Below are 14,085 nucleotides of genomic sequence, written 5' to 3'. Positions count from 1 at the left end.
GGGCCCAAGAAACCACGCATTGGTCCTCCACTGTGATACCTTGAACCTGACATGTGCACGTAGCAGCCCAGAGCTATGCCCAACTATGCAGCTGGTCAGTGTGGTCTCACGTGGACCCATGGCTATCTCCGCTCCAGGAGGTGTGGCCCATTGTCTGAACTGTGTGTGAAATCTTGATCCAGGAGACAACCTCCGTCTCCACCTGTTACCAGATTTCAGCCTTTCTCTCCTCCAGCCTGAGATTCCTGGGGGAAATTCCAGTTCTCTGGGGACCATGGATTCTACAGTGTAATAGACAAAGGGGGACTTTCTGACTGGGTCTCTCAGAACACCTTCCTTCACTCAGGTTGGTCTGCAGACTCTCAAGTCCCGCCCATTACCATAAGAACTGTGGGTTCCTTGCCAGCAGAGACAGAGAGCGAATGGGTGCGTCAGGGCCTCCAGCCCTGGCAAACAAACTCCAGATGCATGAGCCACTTTGTGCATCTGGCTTTGCATGGGTTCTGGGGCATCGAACTTGGGTTGTTAGGCTTCGCAGACAAGCACCATAACCACTGAGGCACCTCTCTGGCCCCGGATGTTATAGTTTGAGAAGAGCTCGTTTAGAGGGAAGGGCTGAGTCACAAATCAATCCAGGTTTCAAACTGACTTCCCAAGGCAATGGAAGGGAAGTTGGATAAGAAAAGAATGGTTTAAATGATTGAAATGACTAGTTTATTTTTAGACAGGCTGACTGTAAAGAAGCTTAGGTTATTTAAGAGGAAAATTGACCACTGACAAATATTTATTTTTTATGACCAAACTTTCATCACGTTACTGGACTTCTCCTTGGACCATCTATGTACTTCCTTGTAAAAATCCTATTTTACCCAACAACCCTGCTACAGCTGTTTGTCAGGAAACTCCATCCTCAAAACCTGTGAAATCTGATCACCCTCAATTTGTATAGGTTTTCTCAACCTCCACCATCTCCCATGTGATGTCTGATCACACAGGCCTGAACTCAGCAAATATCTTGGTAGGTCAACATAACTAGAATTCCCTTTCTCCCTGACTTTTCCTCCTGGTGATTTCCTAGCCATTGCCCCCTACACTGTTCCTTGACTATGAATTCCTCCTTATTGTGCAATATTTGGAATTGAACTTAGTCCTGTACTGGTCTCTTTTCCCTTTTCACATTATTGAATAAAATCTGTTTTTCTTACTACCATATTGGTTTTTTGGTTTTTTTTTTTTTTTTTTTTTTTTGAGGTAAGCCCAGTAAGCTGGCCTTTTATTTTATGTGAGAGTGAGAGTGAAAGTTGGCATGCCAAGGTCTCCCGCCACTGTAATTGAACTTCCGATGTGTGTGCCACCTGGTGCACATGTGTGACCTTGCACACTTCTGTCACCTTGCGTCTGGCTTGTGTGACACCTGGAGAGTCAAACATGGGTTCTTGGGCTTCACAGGTTAGAGAGAGCCTTAACCTCTAAGCCATCTCTCCAGCCTGGGTGGTTTTTGTTTTTGTTTTTTACATGTGGGGTGTGTGTGTGTGTGTGTATGTATGTATACATGTGCATATGTGTGCTTAGGCATGCGTGTGGAGGCCAGAAGTGTCTTCTTCATTTGATCTCCACTTTAATATTTTGAGACAGAACGTCTCACTGGCTTGGGAGCTCACTGACTCGGGCTAGATTAACTGGCCAGCAAGTCCCCAGTGATACCCCTGTCTCTGCCTCCTCAGTTCTGGAATTACAGTTGTGAGCTTTTGTGTTGGTGCTGGGCATCCAAATGCAGGACCCCATGCTCGTGTGGCAAGTACTGTACTTGCTGAGCCAGCTCTCCAGGCCCTCTGGTGTTTCACTGGCATCTGGTAGTTGGAAGGCTCATAACTGCTGAGCTACCTTACAGCTAAGTCCTTTCTCTAACAGATGCGGAGCTGGGCCGGCATGGCTTAGTGAGCTCTGACCTTTCTCCCAAACCTCCAGTCTCGGTAGGGCTCTGCTAGCTGGGCTGTTGCTGAGCATTGGCCAAGGCCCGGGACCCTCCAGGCCTGGGTCCTGTGACCTCAGACTCCTCATCAGGGCTGGATGCGCAAGCCACGTTTTCCAGGATTAGTGGGGCTCTATCCTTAAGGAACTATGATCCACTGCCCGCATACTTCTTAGCAGCTGATGCCTTTAAATAACCTAGCTAAGAAACCCTAGAAAATCTGCATGCCATGTGGCTGTGAGAGTGGAGTTAGCAGAGTCTGGGGACCAGCATTTATGAACTTAGAGTCCTTGAATACAAGCTGCTGAACAAACACGAGCCAATAGATCACATGCTGAAAAATCTATCTCAAGTCTCAAAAGAAATACAGAGCCATTTGCGAAGGGAAATGCCATATGATTGAAATGGGAAACTTATCTTATCACTGGAAGAAGATGTACCTTGGCAACCAGGGAAGAAGTGATTGGCATGGGTGGTGTGGAATAAGGCAGAGATCTTTTGAAGGTGATCTTGATCAGACAAAACTGTGGCACATCAAGAAACTCAAGAGGAAGGTGACCACACTGTTCCACATCTTAGTGAGCATTTTTCCTGCTCTCCTCTCATGAGGGGGTTTTCCTGCTTTAGCATTAACACTGGCCTGACCTTTCATCCTTGCAGCCGAGCCATAGTTCAACAGCACAGGTGGTTCTGCATCACCAGAAGTCAGGGCATAGGTTCACTCCCTCAGTCAGAAATACTCATCAAATGATGTTTTCTCTAAAATCTACTATGTGACGCTTTTGTTTCTGTGTGTGTGGTGAGTGTGGTGGTGGTGGTGGTGTGTGTGTATGTAGTATATACAGTAGCGTGTGTAGCATATACAGTGTCATATATGTGGTGTATGTGGCAATGATGGTAATGGGGTGTTTAGTAAATATAGTAGTGTGTGTGTGAGGTGTAGGTGGTGTGTAGAGCATATACAGTGGTGTGTGTGGTGTATGTAGTGATGCTGGTGTGTGTGCAGTATACACAATGGTGTGTGGCATATGTGGTGGTGGCATATGGAGTATATATGGTGGTATGTGTGTTGTATGTGGTGGTGGTATGTAGTGTGTGGAGTGTGGTATGTAGCGTGTGGAGTGCATATGGTGTGTGCGTGGAGTGTATATGGTGGTGTGTGTGAAATATGCGTGGACCTGCCGGAGCCAGAGGAGAATGCTGGGTGTTCTTTGCTCATCTGCCTGTTTTCCTTGAAACAGTCACTGATTCTGGAGCTTGCCAGTGTTTGTAAATCCTAGTAATTCCTCGGTCTCAGGGTACCACAGGACTGGGGTTACAGACGTTGTGGCCATATGCAAGTGTTGACAAGGGTTCTGGGGACCCAAACGCCGGCAGACTCGCGCTGCCTGATGCTTGTGTGGCAGGCACTCTTAACTGTTGGCCATCTATCCAGCTCATGGTTCTTTTTTAATTTTTAACAAAAGAAGTGTATGCGTGGTGTGTATGTGTGTATGTGTGTGGGTGTGTGTACCGGTTGGGAGCAATCGGGAGTCTCTGTGTGCGGAGGCCAGAGGTCAATGCCAGGCGTAGTCCTCAGTTACGTTTCATGTAGTTCTTTGAGAGAGGGTCTTGTTCTGAACTGTTTCTGTGTCGGCCTCCCCGGAATTGGAATGATGCTCATTATTTTACATGGGCTCTGGGGATGTGGATTCATTTTGTGGCAAGTAATTTACCCACCAACCCATTAACCTGGCCCACAGGTGACTATGTTCTGAGTTCTAGAGATAGAGAAATAAACAGATAGAAGCAAAATTCTACCCTCATGTAATACACCTTTGAAGGGACAATGGTAAAAGGGAGATGAAGAAAAGAAGGGAGGAATTGAAAGTGTTCAGAGGGCCAGAGAGATGGCTTAGCAGTTAACATGTTTGCTTGCAGAGCCTAACAACCTGGCTTCAATTCCCCAGTACCCACATAATGCCAATGCACACAGGGGAACGTGCACTGAAGTTTGTTTGCAGCAGCTGGGGGCCCTGGTGTGCCCATTCTCCCTGTATGTTTCTCTTCTCTCTATCTCTCTCTGCTTGCAAATAAATAAATAAAATATTTTTTTCAAGTGTTCAGGGTGTCAATCAAACTCAAGAATGGGCTCTAGGAAAAGAATACCTCAAGCCAAGTATCTGAGTCTCTTGCCATAGTTGTCATATTTGTGAAGGAGAGATGTGAGCTAAGAGAAAGATGTCCTGAGAAGAGGTCCTGTAGGTGACAGTGCAGGTCACATGAGACAGAATAACAGAGTGAGGAGAGTGGTAAGGGATTAAGAACAGAGAGTTTGGACATAGGGCAGGGCTCAAGTGAAAGCCACGGTATTAGCTAGCATTTGAGTATAGCTTTAAAATTGGCAAAGCACTTTATTCCCCAATCTTTGTTCAAATTCATTCTCACTGAGCATCTTCGGGTTAAAACAGTTTCACTCATGGCCCCTTCACCTAGAAAACACCCCACCGCACAGGTAGGGGCAACGAAGGTGCTTCAGACAACAAGCCAAGAACATTAAGGCCAGAACTTGAACACAGGGCTATCTTCTCAAATCCTGTACCCTCGGACTTCACACTCCTGCTGCTACCCTGCATTCCGGACCTTTAATCTTAATCAAAGTTAAAACGAGTGTGGTCGTGGCTGCCTGTAATTCCAGTACTTGGGAGGGAGTATCAAGAGTTCAAGGCCAATTTCAGTTACGTGAAACCCTGTCTTACACTCCCCCTGACAAAACAAATAAAAAACAAACAAACAAACAAACAAACAAACAAACAACCTGACAATATTTGTTGAATGTAGTATGGGCCACTGTGCAGGGACGGGCAGAGTTGGAAGAAAGGGGCTGGAAAGCCAAATATGAGGATTCTCACTTGGAATTTCAGCATTATGAGGAGGAGGCAGGAGGATGAGGAGTCTAAGGCAAGCCTGACCTTCATAAGATCTGATCTCAAAAAGAGCAAGAAAGAAAGAGGAGGAAGGAGACAGAAAGGAAAGGAAGAAAGAAGGAAAGAAAGAAAGAAAGAAAGAAAGAAAGAAAGAAAGAAAGAAAGAAAGAAAGAAAGAGAAAGAAAGGAAGGAAGGAGTTAAATAAAGAATGAAAGAGAAGGAAAGAAAAAATAAAAAGAAGGGAAAGGTAGGGAGGGAAGATAGGTACAGTACTACAGTATAATCATGCTTTTTTAAGACTTTGGTTCATCTGGGGAGTGAAAATTTTAAAATAATTGGATACACCATGGGTAGGAATGTAAACTAGTCCAGTCACTATGGAAATCAGTATGGTGGTTCCTCAAAAATCTACAAATAGGGCTGGAGAGATGGCTGAGCAGTTAAGGCACTTGCCCATGAAGCCTAAGGACCCAGGTTCAACTCCCCAGAACCCACGTAAGCCAGATGTACATGGTGGTACATACATCTGGAGTTTGTTTGCAGTAGGGTGCCCATTCTCTCTGTCTTTCTCTCTCTACATCACTCTCTCAAATAAATAAATAAAAATAAAATTCTTTTTAGAAAATCTACAAATAGATCTACCATATGGCCAAGATATACCATCCCTGAGTATTTATTCAGTGCTTTCTAAGTCAACCTATCACAGAGATATTTGTACATCAGTGTTTATTGCAGCACTATTCACAGTAGCTGAGTTATGAAGTCAACATAGGGACCAACAACAGATGAATAGCTAAAGTGTTTTAGATATACACAATGGAATATTTTTAGCCATAAAGAAGAATGAAGTTGGGCTGCGGTGGTGGTGGCTCAGCAGTTAAAGGCATTTGCTTGCAAAGCTTGCCAGCTGGGCTTAATTCCCTAAGACTCCCATAAAGCCAGATGCACAAAGTGGCACATGCATCTGGAGTTAGTTTGCCATAGCAAGAGGCCCTGGCATGCCCATACTCTCTCTCTTCTTGAAAGTAAATAAATAAAAGTATTTTTCAAAAGAAGAATGAAATTATGTTGAGTGCAGGAAAATGGATCCGACTGGAGATAGTCATATTACGTGAATTAAGCCAGTCTCAAACAAATGTCATATATTTTCTCTCATGTGTGGTTTCTAGATTTTCTATAGATGTGTAAAATGTGCATATATATGACATGAAAGAAGAAGGTCAACAGTTCAGGGGAACAAAGGGGAGTGATGGAGGAGAGAAGGAGAGGAGCAACGGAGGGGAGGGAGGGGAACAATACACTCCAAGTACGGTGTACATTTGTGGGAAACTGTCCTTATGTGACACAGCACACATGTAACACATGTGCAATGACTAAGTTGAAAATAACAATGAATAAAAGCATAAGGCTGAAAACAGGGAAGCAGAGGCCAGGCCCATAGCTCAGTGGCAGAGCGTTTGCTTGGCATGTGCAAGGTCCTGCAAACAAACCTCAGACACAGGCGCCACTTTGTGCAGCTGGTTTTACATGTTTACTGGGGAACTGAACCTGGACCAATAGACTTTGCAAGCAAGTGCCTTTAACTGCTGAGCCATCTTGCCAGCCCCCTAACTTTAATTTTCTTTTCATGTATGTGTGTTCATGTTTGGGGCACATGTATGTGCACATGCATGTGGGAGGCCAGAGGTCCAGACCAAGGTCTTCCTCAGTCACCATCCATCTTATATCCTTTGAGACACGGTCGCTTGCTGAAACTCTTGTTAAAACCCACCAATTTGGCTAGACTAGCCAGCCATCATTCCAGCTCCTACTATCCATTGTTTAAGTTCTAGAACACTTTATTTACTTTTCTTGGTTAAAAAGTCAAATTGAAAAGGTAGATTCTTCCAGGCATGATAATACCAACTATAATAATAATTCTTCCAGGCTATAATACCAACACTTGGGAGGTGGAGGTAGAAGGATCAAGGCCAGCCTCATCTACACAGTACACTCAAGGCCCCCCGAGACAGAGTCAATGTAACCAAGGCTAGCCTTAAACCCGCAATCCTCTTGTAGCTTCCTAAGTTCTGGGATGAAAGGCCTGAGGCACTACACCCCAGAAGACTTTCTTGAATAACATTTCATTATAGTATACATGATATACAAATCACACTATCGAACATCAAAATAAAACCGAAACTGACTTGGTGGGGGGGTATGATAGAGAGTGGAGTTTCAAAAGGGAAAGTGGGGGGGGGGGTGGGAGGGAATGACCATGGGAGATTGTTTACAATTATGGAAGCTGACAATAAAAAATGTAAAAAAAAAAAAAAAACAGAAAAGAAAGAAAAAAGAAAATGTCTATGCTTCAAATATGGCTGATGTTCTAAATTCAGAATTCTGCAGAATATTTACTTCTGTGCACAGCTGGGAAACTGTTAAAGAACACACTCTTGGCCTCAGTGAATGAAAGAGCTTGCAGTGTAAGTGAGTCAATCTGAGTCCAGACTCCTTGCACCCACGTATAGCCAGGCAGGGTAGTGCCTGTCTATCATCTCAGTGTGCCTACTGTGAGACGGGAGGTGGAGACAGGGCAATCCCTGGGGGCTTGTGACCAGCTAGCCAGCTGTGTCCAGTGATAAACAATAAGGGGCCCTTCTTCAAACAAGCAGCAAGGTGAGGACCAACACCTGATGTTGACCTCTGACCCCCACACGTGTGTGCCATGTGTACCCTCCACTCACAAATGATTTTTTAAAAAAGTTTCTTTTGTTTGCCTTCTCCCTCCCACCTTCCTTTGTTTATCCTCTACATATCCAATGAAATATGCTCCTACCAAAACTGTATTCCAGATGGGACAAGCAATCCACACACTCCATCCCGTGAACCAAAACTTGCAGGAAAAGACCAGGAAGAAAGCAACAATGCCAGAGAAGACGCTGAGGCTCCCCAGAGACACGGGGACCCAGCCGGCAGCCTGGTAGAGGTTGTTCGTTTTCCCCTGACTTGTGTCCTTGGTGTGAGATGCTCTGTTACCAAAACGTGAGAGTAAGCCAGACCTCAGTAAACAGAACTTTCCTAGGGACAGAGGCAATGATGCCTCTGGGTGGTGGAGTTACTTAGAAACAAGAGTGAGTCTGTTTCCCCCAAGGTGAAAGGGAATAATGGAACACTTGTGTAAAGTGCACTTGATAATTTCTAATACTGGTGTATGTGTGTGAGAGAGAGAGAGAGTCAGACAGACAGAGACAGAGAGATAGCTAGAAAGGGAGGAAGGAAGAGAGGGAGGGAAAGAGATAGGGAAAGAGAGTCGTTTCTTGTTGTGGAGTTGCTGCCCTGGCTCCTTTCATCCCGTCCAGTGCTGGGGAGTGCCCACTTCCTGGCTCAATCACACTCTGAGGCTTGCTGACTGAGCTAATTGTTTCTGAACTCAACCTGCCTGGTGGTTACAGCATAAAGCCAACATCCTCTGGGCACAATAGACTCACATTCCCAGCAAAAGTTCCCACAAAACAAAGAAAAAAAAAAAAAAACCCAGCACCCAGATCACTTTTCATTATATTTAATTTAAGTGACTTCAAGCAAACAAAACTCTCCTTTCAAAGTTCAAATTCCAGTACAATTGTTTATGATTTATTTCCTTTTCTTAACACAGGGTCTGGTTGTAGAGCCCTGGCTAGTCCCGAACTTGCTATACATACAGACCAGGCTGGCCTTGAATTTGCAGCAATCCTCCTGCCTCTGCCTCCCAAGTGCTGCATTACAGCTACATGCCCGCCATACCAGGATGATTTTGCGTTTTTAATTTTTTCTATTTTTATTTATTTGTGTGGGTGTATACGTGTGTGATGTATGTGTGTATGTGCACACAGCCAAGACCGTGTAGGGGTTAAAGGGTAACCTTGGGTGCTTCTCCCCTTGCACCCTTTTGAGACAGTCTCTTTTCCTGCTGCCATTTGTGACCTGCACCTCTTATTACCATGGGTGCTTTGGGATTACAGACGTGTCTGCCACTCATATCTAGCTTTATGGGTGCTGAGGATACTGGAGCTCATTCAGACAAGCTTGTGAGCAACTGTCTTTAGTGCTGACCCATCCTCTAAGCCTGTTTGCATGTATGTATGTATTTACTTTTTGCTTTTTCGAGGTAGGGTCTCACTCTAGCCCAGGCTGACCTGGAATTCACTGTGTAGCCTCAGGGTGGCCTCAAACTCACAGTGACCCTCCTACCTCCACCTCCCTCCTGAGTGCTGGGGTTAAAGGCATGTACCACCATATCTGGCTTATTTTTTTAATTTTTGGGTAAAAGATTTTTAATATATAGTCAGCTTTAAATAGGACTAAGTTTCATTACAAAGTTCTGTATGTTCCCACTAATCTGGCTTCTCTTTATTATTCAATTTTCAAATCAGTGCAAAGATGTATACGTGTAGTTGTAAACAAACTTGGAGAAGTCATCAGCTGGAGAAAATTCTGATTTCCATTCATTCTTGAGTCATCTTTCTAATTTCAGATATTAGGTTTACATGTATTTAGGAGTTGTAGAAATTTTTTATTTTTATTTTTTGAGAAAGTGATATGTATTTGATTTTGACCTATAAGAGTCTGAGTGCCTCTTCCAAGATAATATCTTTATTTTTTCTTGAGACAGGGGTCTCATGTATTTATGATTGAGCCTCATGCATACATAGTCTTCAGCTGGTGGATCCCAGGCTAACCTTGAACTTTTGATTCTTATGACTCATGCCCCAACCTCTGGAGTGCTGGGGTTATAAGCACCATGCCCAGCAGCTCTGAGGTAACATCTTGGAGCTCTAGAACATTCTCCATAGTTATCTAAATATTCTTTTCTACTCCATGTTAATATCTTTTTCTAAAATAAAATGATGAAAAATAATTGTGTGCCTGGAAATGTGATGGCTTGAGACCATGGATTTGAGTCAGGCGGAGCTGGGATTGGACCTTGCTTTCACCCTCTACTAGGTCTGTGTCCCAGGGAAGAGTGAGTTATTTCTCTGAGTCTGTTTCTTCATATGAGAAATGGGGAGAACATTAGTGTTTATCTCACCAGGAGGTTGTTGAGAGGATTAAATGAGCTAATATATATAGCTGCTTCGTATTGAACTGGGCACTGCCAGAATGTTCAGGAACTTTCCTGTTACTACATTGAAATAGTCTTTCTTCAGCATTCTTTTGACATGGAGCAGTCATTACTAAGTTTTTTTTTTTTTTTTACAGGAGCACGTGTATGGGTGTGTGCACATTTATGTGCATGTATATAGTGGCCAGAGGATAACCTCAGTTGTCAAACTCAGGAACATTGCCCTTCTACTTTGAGGCAGGGTCTCTCGTTGGCCTGGAGCTCACCAGTTGGCCTAGAGTATCTGACCACTGATTCTTGGAGGTCCTCTTGTCTCTTCTCTCTCTCTCTCTCTCTCTCTCTCCCCAGTACTGGGATTACAGGCATGTACCACCATACCTTGCATGGTGGTTTGAATATAAACTGTCTTCCATCTCCTCAAGTATTTGTGTTTTAATCTTCCTACATAGTCTCCAGCTGTTAGAGCCTGTGGGAGGTGGAGCCTTGCTGGAGGATGCATGTTGCTGAAGGCATACCGTGGGTTGATGAGTTTAGTCTGGTATCTGTGTCGGGGTTGGTTAGTCTAGGCTACTAGCTCATTAAGACTGTTTTCTCTCTCTCTGCTGTGGATGTATGACAAGATGAGCCAGCTTTCCCTTTCATAATGAAGCTTCTTCTTGAAAGGGTAAGCCTGAAATAAATCCTTTCCTCCCATGTCTATTTATGGTCATGTGATTAGTCCCAGCAAAGCAAAGCTAAGTGCTACTCCTGATGTGGTTTGTGTGTAAACTGTCCCCATAGCTTCATATGTTCATGATTGAGCCAACAGGTGGAGACTTTGGGAGGTGGAACCTTGTTGGAAGAGGTGCGTCACTGCTGTGGGCCTTGGGAGTCTATAGTCTAACCGCCCCAGCTACTAGTGCTTATAGCTCACTCTTGCTGCTTCCTCCATGATGATATGACAAGAAGTGATGCCTGACCATCTGCTTGTGCCATGCTTTTCCTACATTGATGAAACTTCCCCTTGAAACTGTAAGATGTAAATAAATTATTTCCATCCATAAGCTGCTTCCGGTTCTTGTTGTGCTCTCCCAGGAACAGGAAGGCAACTTCTGCATGTGGTTGTGGGTGCTGGGAATTGAATGCAGCTCCTCTGGCTTGCAAGGCAAGCACTTTACCAGCTCAGTTCTCTCCTCAGCCCTTTCATTGCTGATTCTTTTGTCCATAACCTGAGAAGCATTAGGTTTGCATCTTCCTGATCAAGTTGGGAAAGGCTCCCAAAGGACCTGTTCATGTGCAGTAGACAGAAGTTTCTCTTTGACTCTCTGACTTTTCTGCCTTTCTAACTTTAGTATCCTTTTTACAGGTTGACCCAGATTTTGAACCGGTTGCATTTGCGGACATGCAGAATTCAGGAAAGCTGCACTCTGGTGTAGCTGCTCATTTTGTTCTTCTCTCAACATTATGGGCTGTGTTCTCTGATTTTTTTTTTTTTGTTTAACACTAGATAAATTCCACATGGGCAAAGAGCTTGTGAATTTTATGTACCCTTTAAACATGCTCAACCTCCCCAACAGCTAGAATTCTGTCTGGTACAGAGCAGATATATGTCATAATAAATATTTGTTGAATTAATTGATGAATTCATTAAATTTTCTAGCTATGCACTTGGGCCCCCAGGAGATACCCAAAGGTGTGTTTTTGTGTCCACCACAATCAATGCTAATGCCAATTTGTTCCCTCCATGCCCAGGGAAGGGGTCTGAAGGAAAGACAGACTTGTTTGTATTAGCATCAGGATAAGCTGTTTTGACTTTTTCCTTTACTTCTTATCTCAAGGTTAAAGCTGCATAGTATGTCAGTGTCCTGTGGGTCAGCTCACTCTCTCCTGGGCGCATGTTTGGAAAATAAAGACTGTTGAAATACTCATGTTAAACAGTACAAAGGATGGCAAACAGAGAACATTTTATGTTTTAATTTGGGGAAACATTTTGCATGATTGTAACACTCACAGGGTAACTCTGATATTGTCAGTGTGCCTTGTACATCTGACTTTATTAATGATCAGAAGAGGGTCTCCACTTAACATAACCAAAGACAAGAAGTGATGTAGAACAAGAGGCTCTTTGCTCTGTGTTTTCCCACAAGAAGTTTCCAGTCACACTAAATTTCATGAAAGCAAGGACACTTTCAGTGGAAAGAGGATGGGCGACACATCCTCTTGGAAAGCTGTAACTAGGCACCCAGAGCAGCCAGCATGCTAGAAAAACCCCTGCTCTTTCTGATGGCCCCACCTGGCTACTTCCTCGAAGGGGGCCTCATTCCCCATTGTAAAGAAAACAGTCTCTCTCTCTTTTTCTGTACTTGGCTGTGAGCTTGTCGTGTATGGCCTTTATTATTTGGAGGTATGTTCCACCTATTCCTACTTCGTCTAGAACTTTCACCATGAAAGAATGTTGAACATCATCAAATGTCTTTTCTGTGTCAGTTGAGATGATCATGTGATTTCTGCCTTAAGTTTATTTACACGGTGTTACCTCTACCAGCAGGACCAGCCCCAAACAATATATTTTAACTGCATAAAATGGAAGGACCAAGTGAAAGTCAGGCATAGAGCCATGCAGGCTCAACAAACCTTGGTGATCCTGATGAATGTGAGTCATAGCGGATGCAGGGGATATGAAGCCACGTCATTCTGCTCTCTTCACTGTCCAGATAAAGCCTATCATCCTAGCACAAAATGCTGGGACAGGTGTACTGTTATATAATGAAGGTGTACCACACACACACAGACACTTGGCTTTTTTCTCTTTTGGAGAAACAGTGAATGAGGCTGAGGATAGCATTGAACTACTAACCTCCTGCCCTCACCAAGCAAGTGCTGGTATTATATTCACGCACCACCATGCCTGGATAGACATAATTTGTGTGTGTGCGTGTGCACGCATGTTGAATGTGTGAGCAAGTGGAAGTCAGAGGTCAATTGCAGGTGTCTAACTGCACACTACCTCATTTTTTGAGGCACGGTCTTTCACTGGAGCTCCTCAGTTTGGCTAGACTAGCTAGCCAGCAAGCCCCAGAGCTCCTCCCTTTCCAACTCTCCAGAGTTGTAATTACAGGTGAGCTCTAGCTTTGATGTGGGTGCTGACAATCTGAACTTGGTCCTCATGCTTGAATAGTGAGCACCTGACTGACTGAGTCATTTCCCTAGTCCCTGGACAAAATATTGCAAGCTTATGCACTTTTGGTTCTTCCAAATAATTCAATCACTTCACGTAATTAAGGCCTTACCAGTTGTTATTAATAGTGCTCACTTGCCTCTGCTTTCTACTGACAGGTCACCTTCAGCTCTGAGTGAACCCTCTCTTCTCATCGTGGCTTTGGGCTCAAAGCACTCATCCCTGGATGTGGATTGTCAAACTGAAAGTCTTCCAATCTGTAAGATGTTGCACCTACCTAGGGAAGGATTGGTGTACCAGTTTGTAATCCAGAAGATATCTGCCTTTTGCATATCTGACTCTCAAGTGTGTTTTGAACTCATCAGAATTTCCCCATGGTTTTGCAGGGCTAAACATCTTAATTGTGCCACCAGCAAATATGCACACAACTAGTGTTTGGTTTGCTAGTCTTGCTAGCTGTGAGAAAACACTGGTGCGACTTCCAGCAGCCTCCCTCAGGCTAGTGAAGAGTTTCTTCTGGTAAGGCCACTCCTACATTGTCTTGTCATGAACTTGAGCACAGACTGAACGTGATTGTGACCAGGATTGTCACTGCTGGGTTCTTTGGCCACCAAAGAGAGGGGAAGAAGGTAAGCAAACAGAAAAAGAGAAATAGTGGGGATGTCTAGGGAAGAGAGGTGGAGAAAAGATGGAGAGAAAAGAAGGGCAGAGGAGAGGAATCAGAATGTAGAAGAAACAGGCTTGGTGGCTGTGATGGCTTGAGTGGATGTCCCCCAGTAGATTCTGTGGTTTTATTCACTGCTTGTAACTTGGCTGGAACAGGTGTTACTGAAGGTAGTTCTGAATTTCAGCCTAAGATATGCAAAATGCCCAAGTTTGGCCTGGGGTGCTAGTGTTTGCTTTGCTCGCTGCATGGGTCTGTGAAAGTGGGGCAGCTCCCTCTGCCATTATGGAACTTCCCCTCTA

At 44.2% G+C, this 14,085-nt stretch overlaps 1 protein-coding gene across 1 annotated transcript in view; it reads right to left on the bottom strand.

The window, feature by feature from the left end:
- The window catches only part of Tmem212 (transmembrane protein 212), a 57,540-nt gene extending 44,906 nt beyond the window's left edge, over positions 1 to 12,634 (bottom strand). The window contains 2 exon segments of the mRNA XM_045161277.1: positions 7,698 to 7,890; positions 12,576 to 12,634. Of these exon segments, the coding sequence (XP_045017212.1) occupies positions 7,698 to 7,890; positions 12,576 to 12,634 (252 nt within the window).
- Positions 12,635 to 14,085: the final 1,451 nt, after the last annotated feature.

Source organism: Jaculus jaculus, chromosome 11 (genome assembly GCF_020740685.1).
Source record: "Jaculus jaculus isolate mJacJac1 chromosome 11, mJacJac1.mat.Y.cur, whole genome shotgun sequence".
In the NCBI taxonomy this organism is placed as follows: domain Eukaryota; kingdom Metazoa; phylum Chordata; class Mammalia; order Rodentia; family Dipodidae; genus Jaculus; species Jaculus jaculus.
This window is presented reverse-complemented; position numbering and strand designations above follow the sequence as displayed.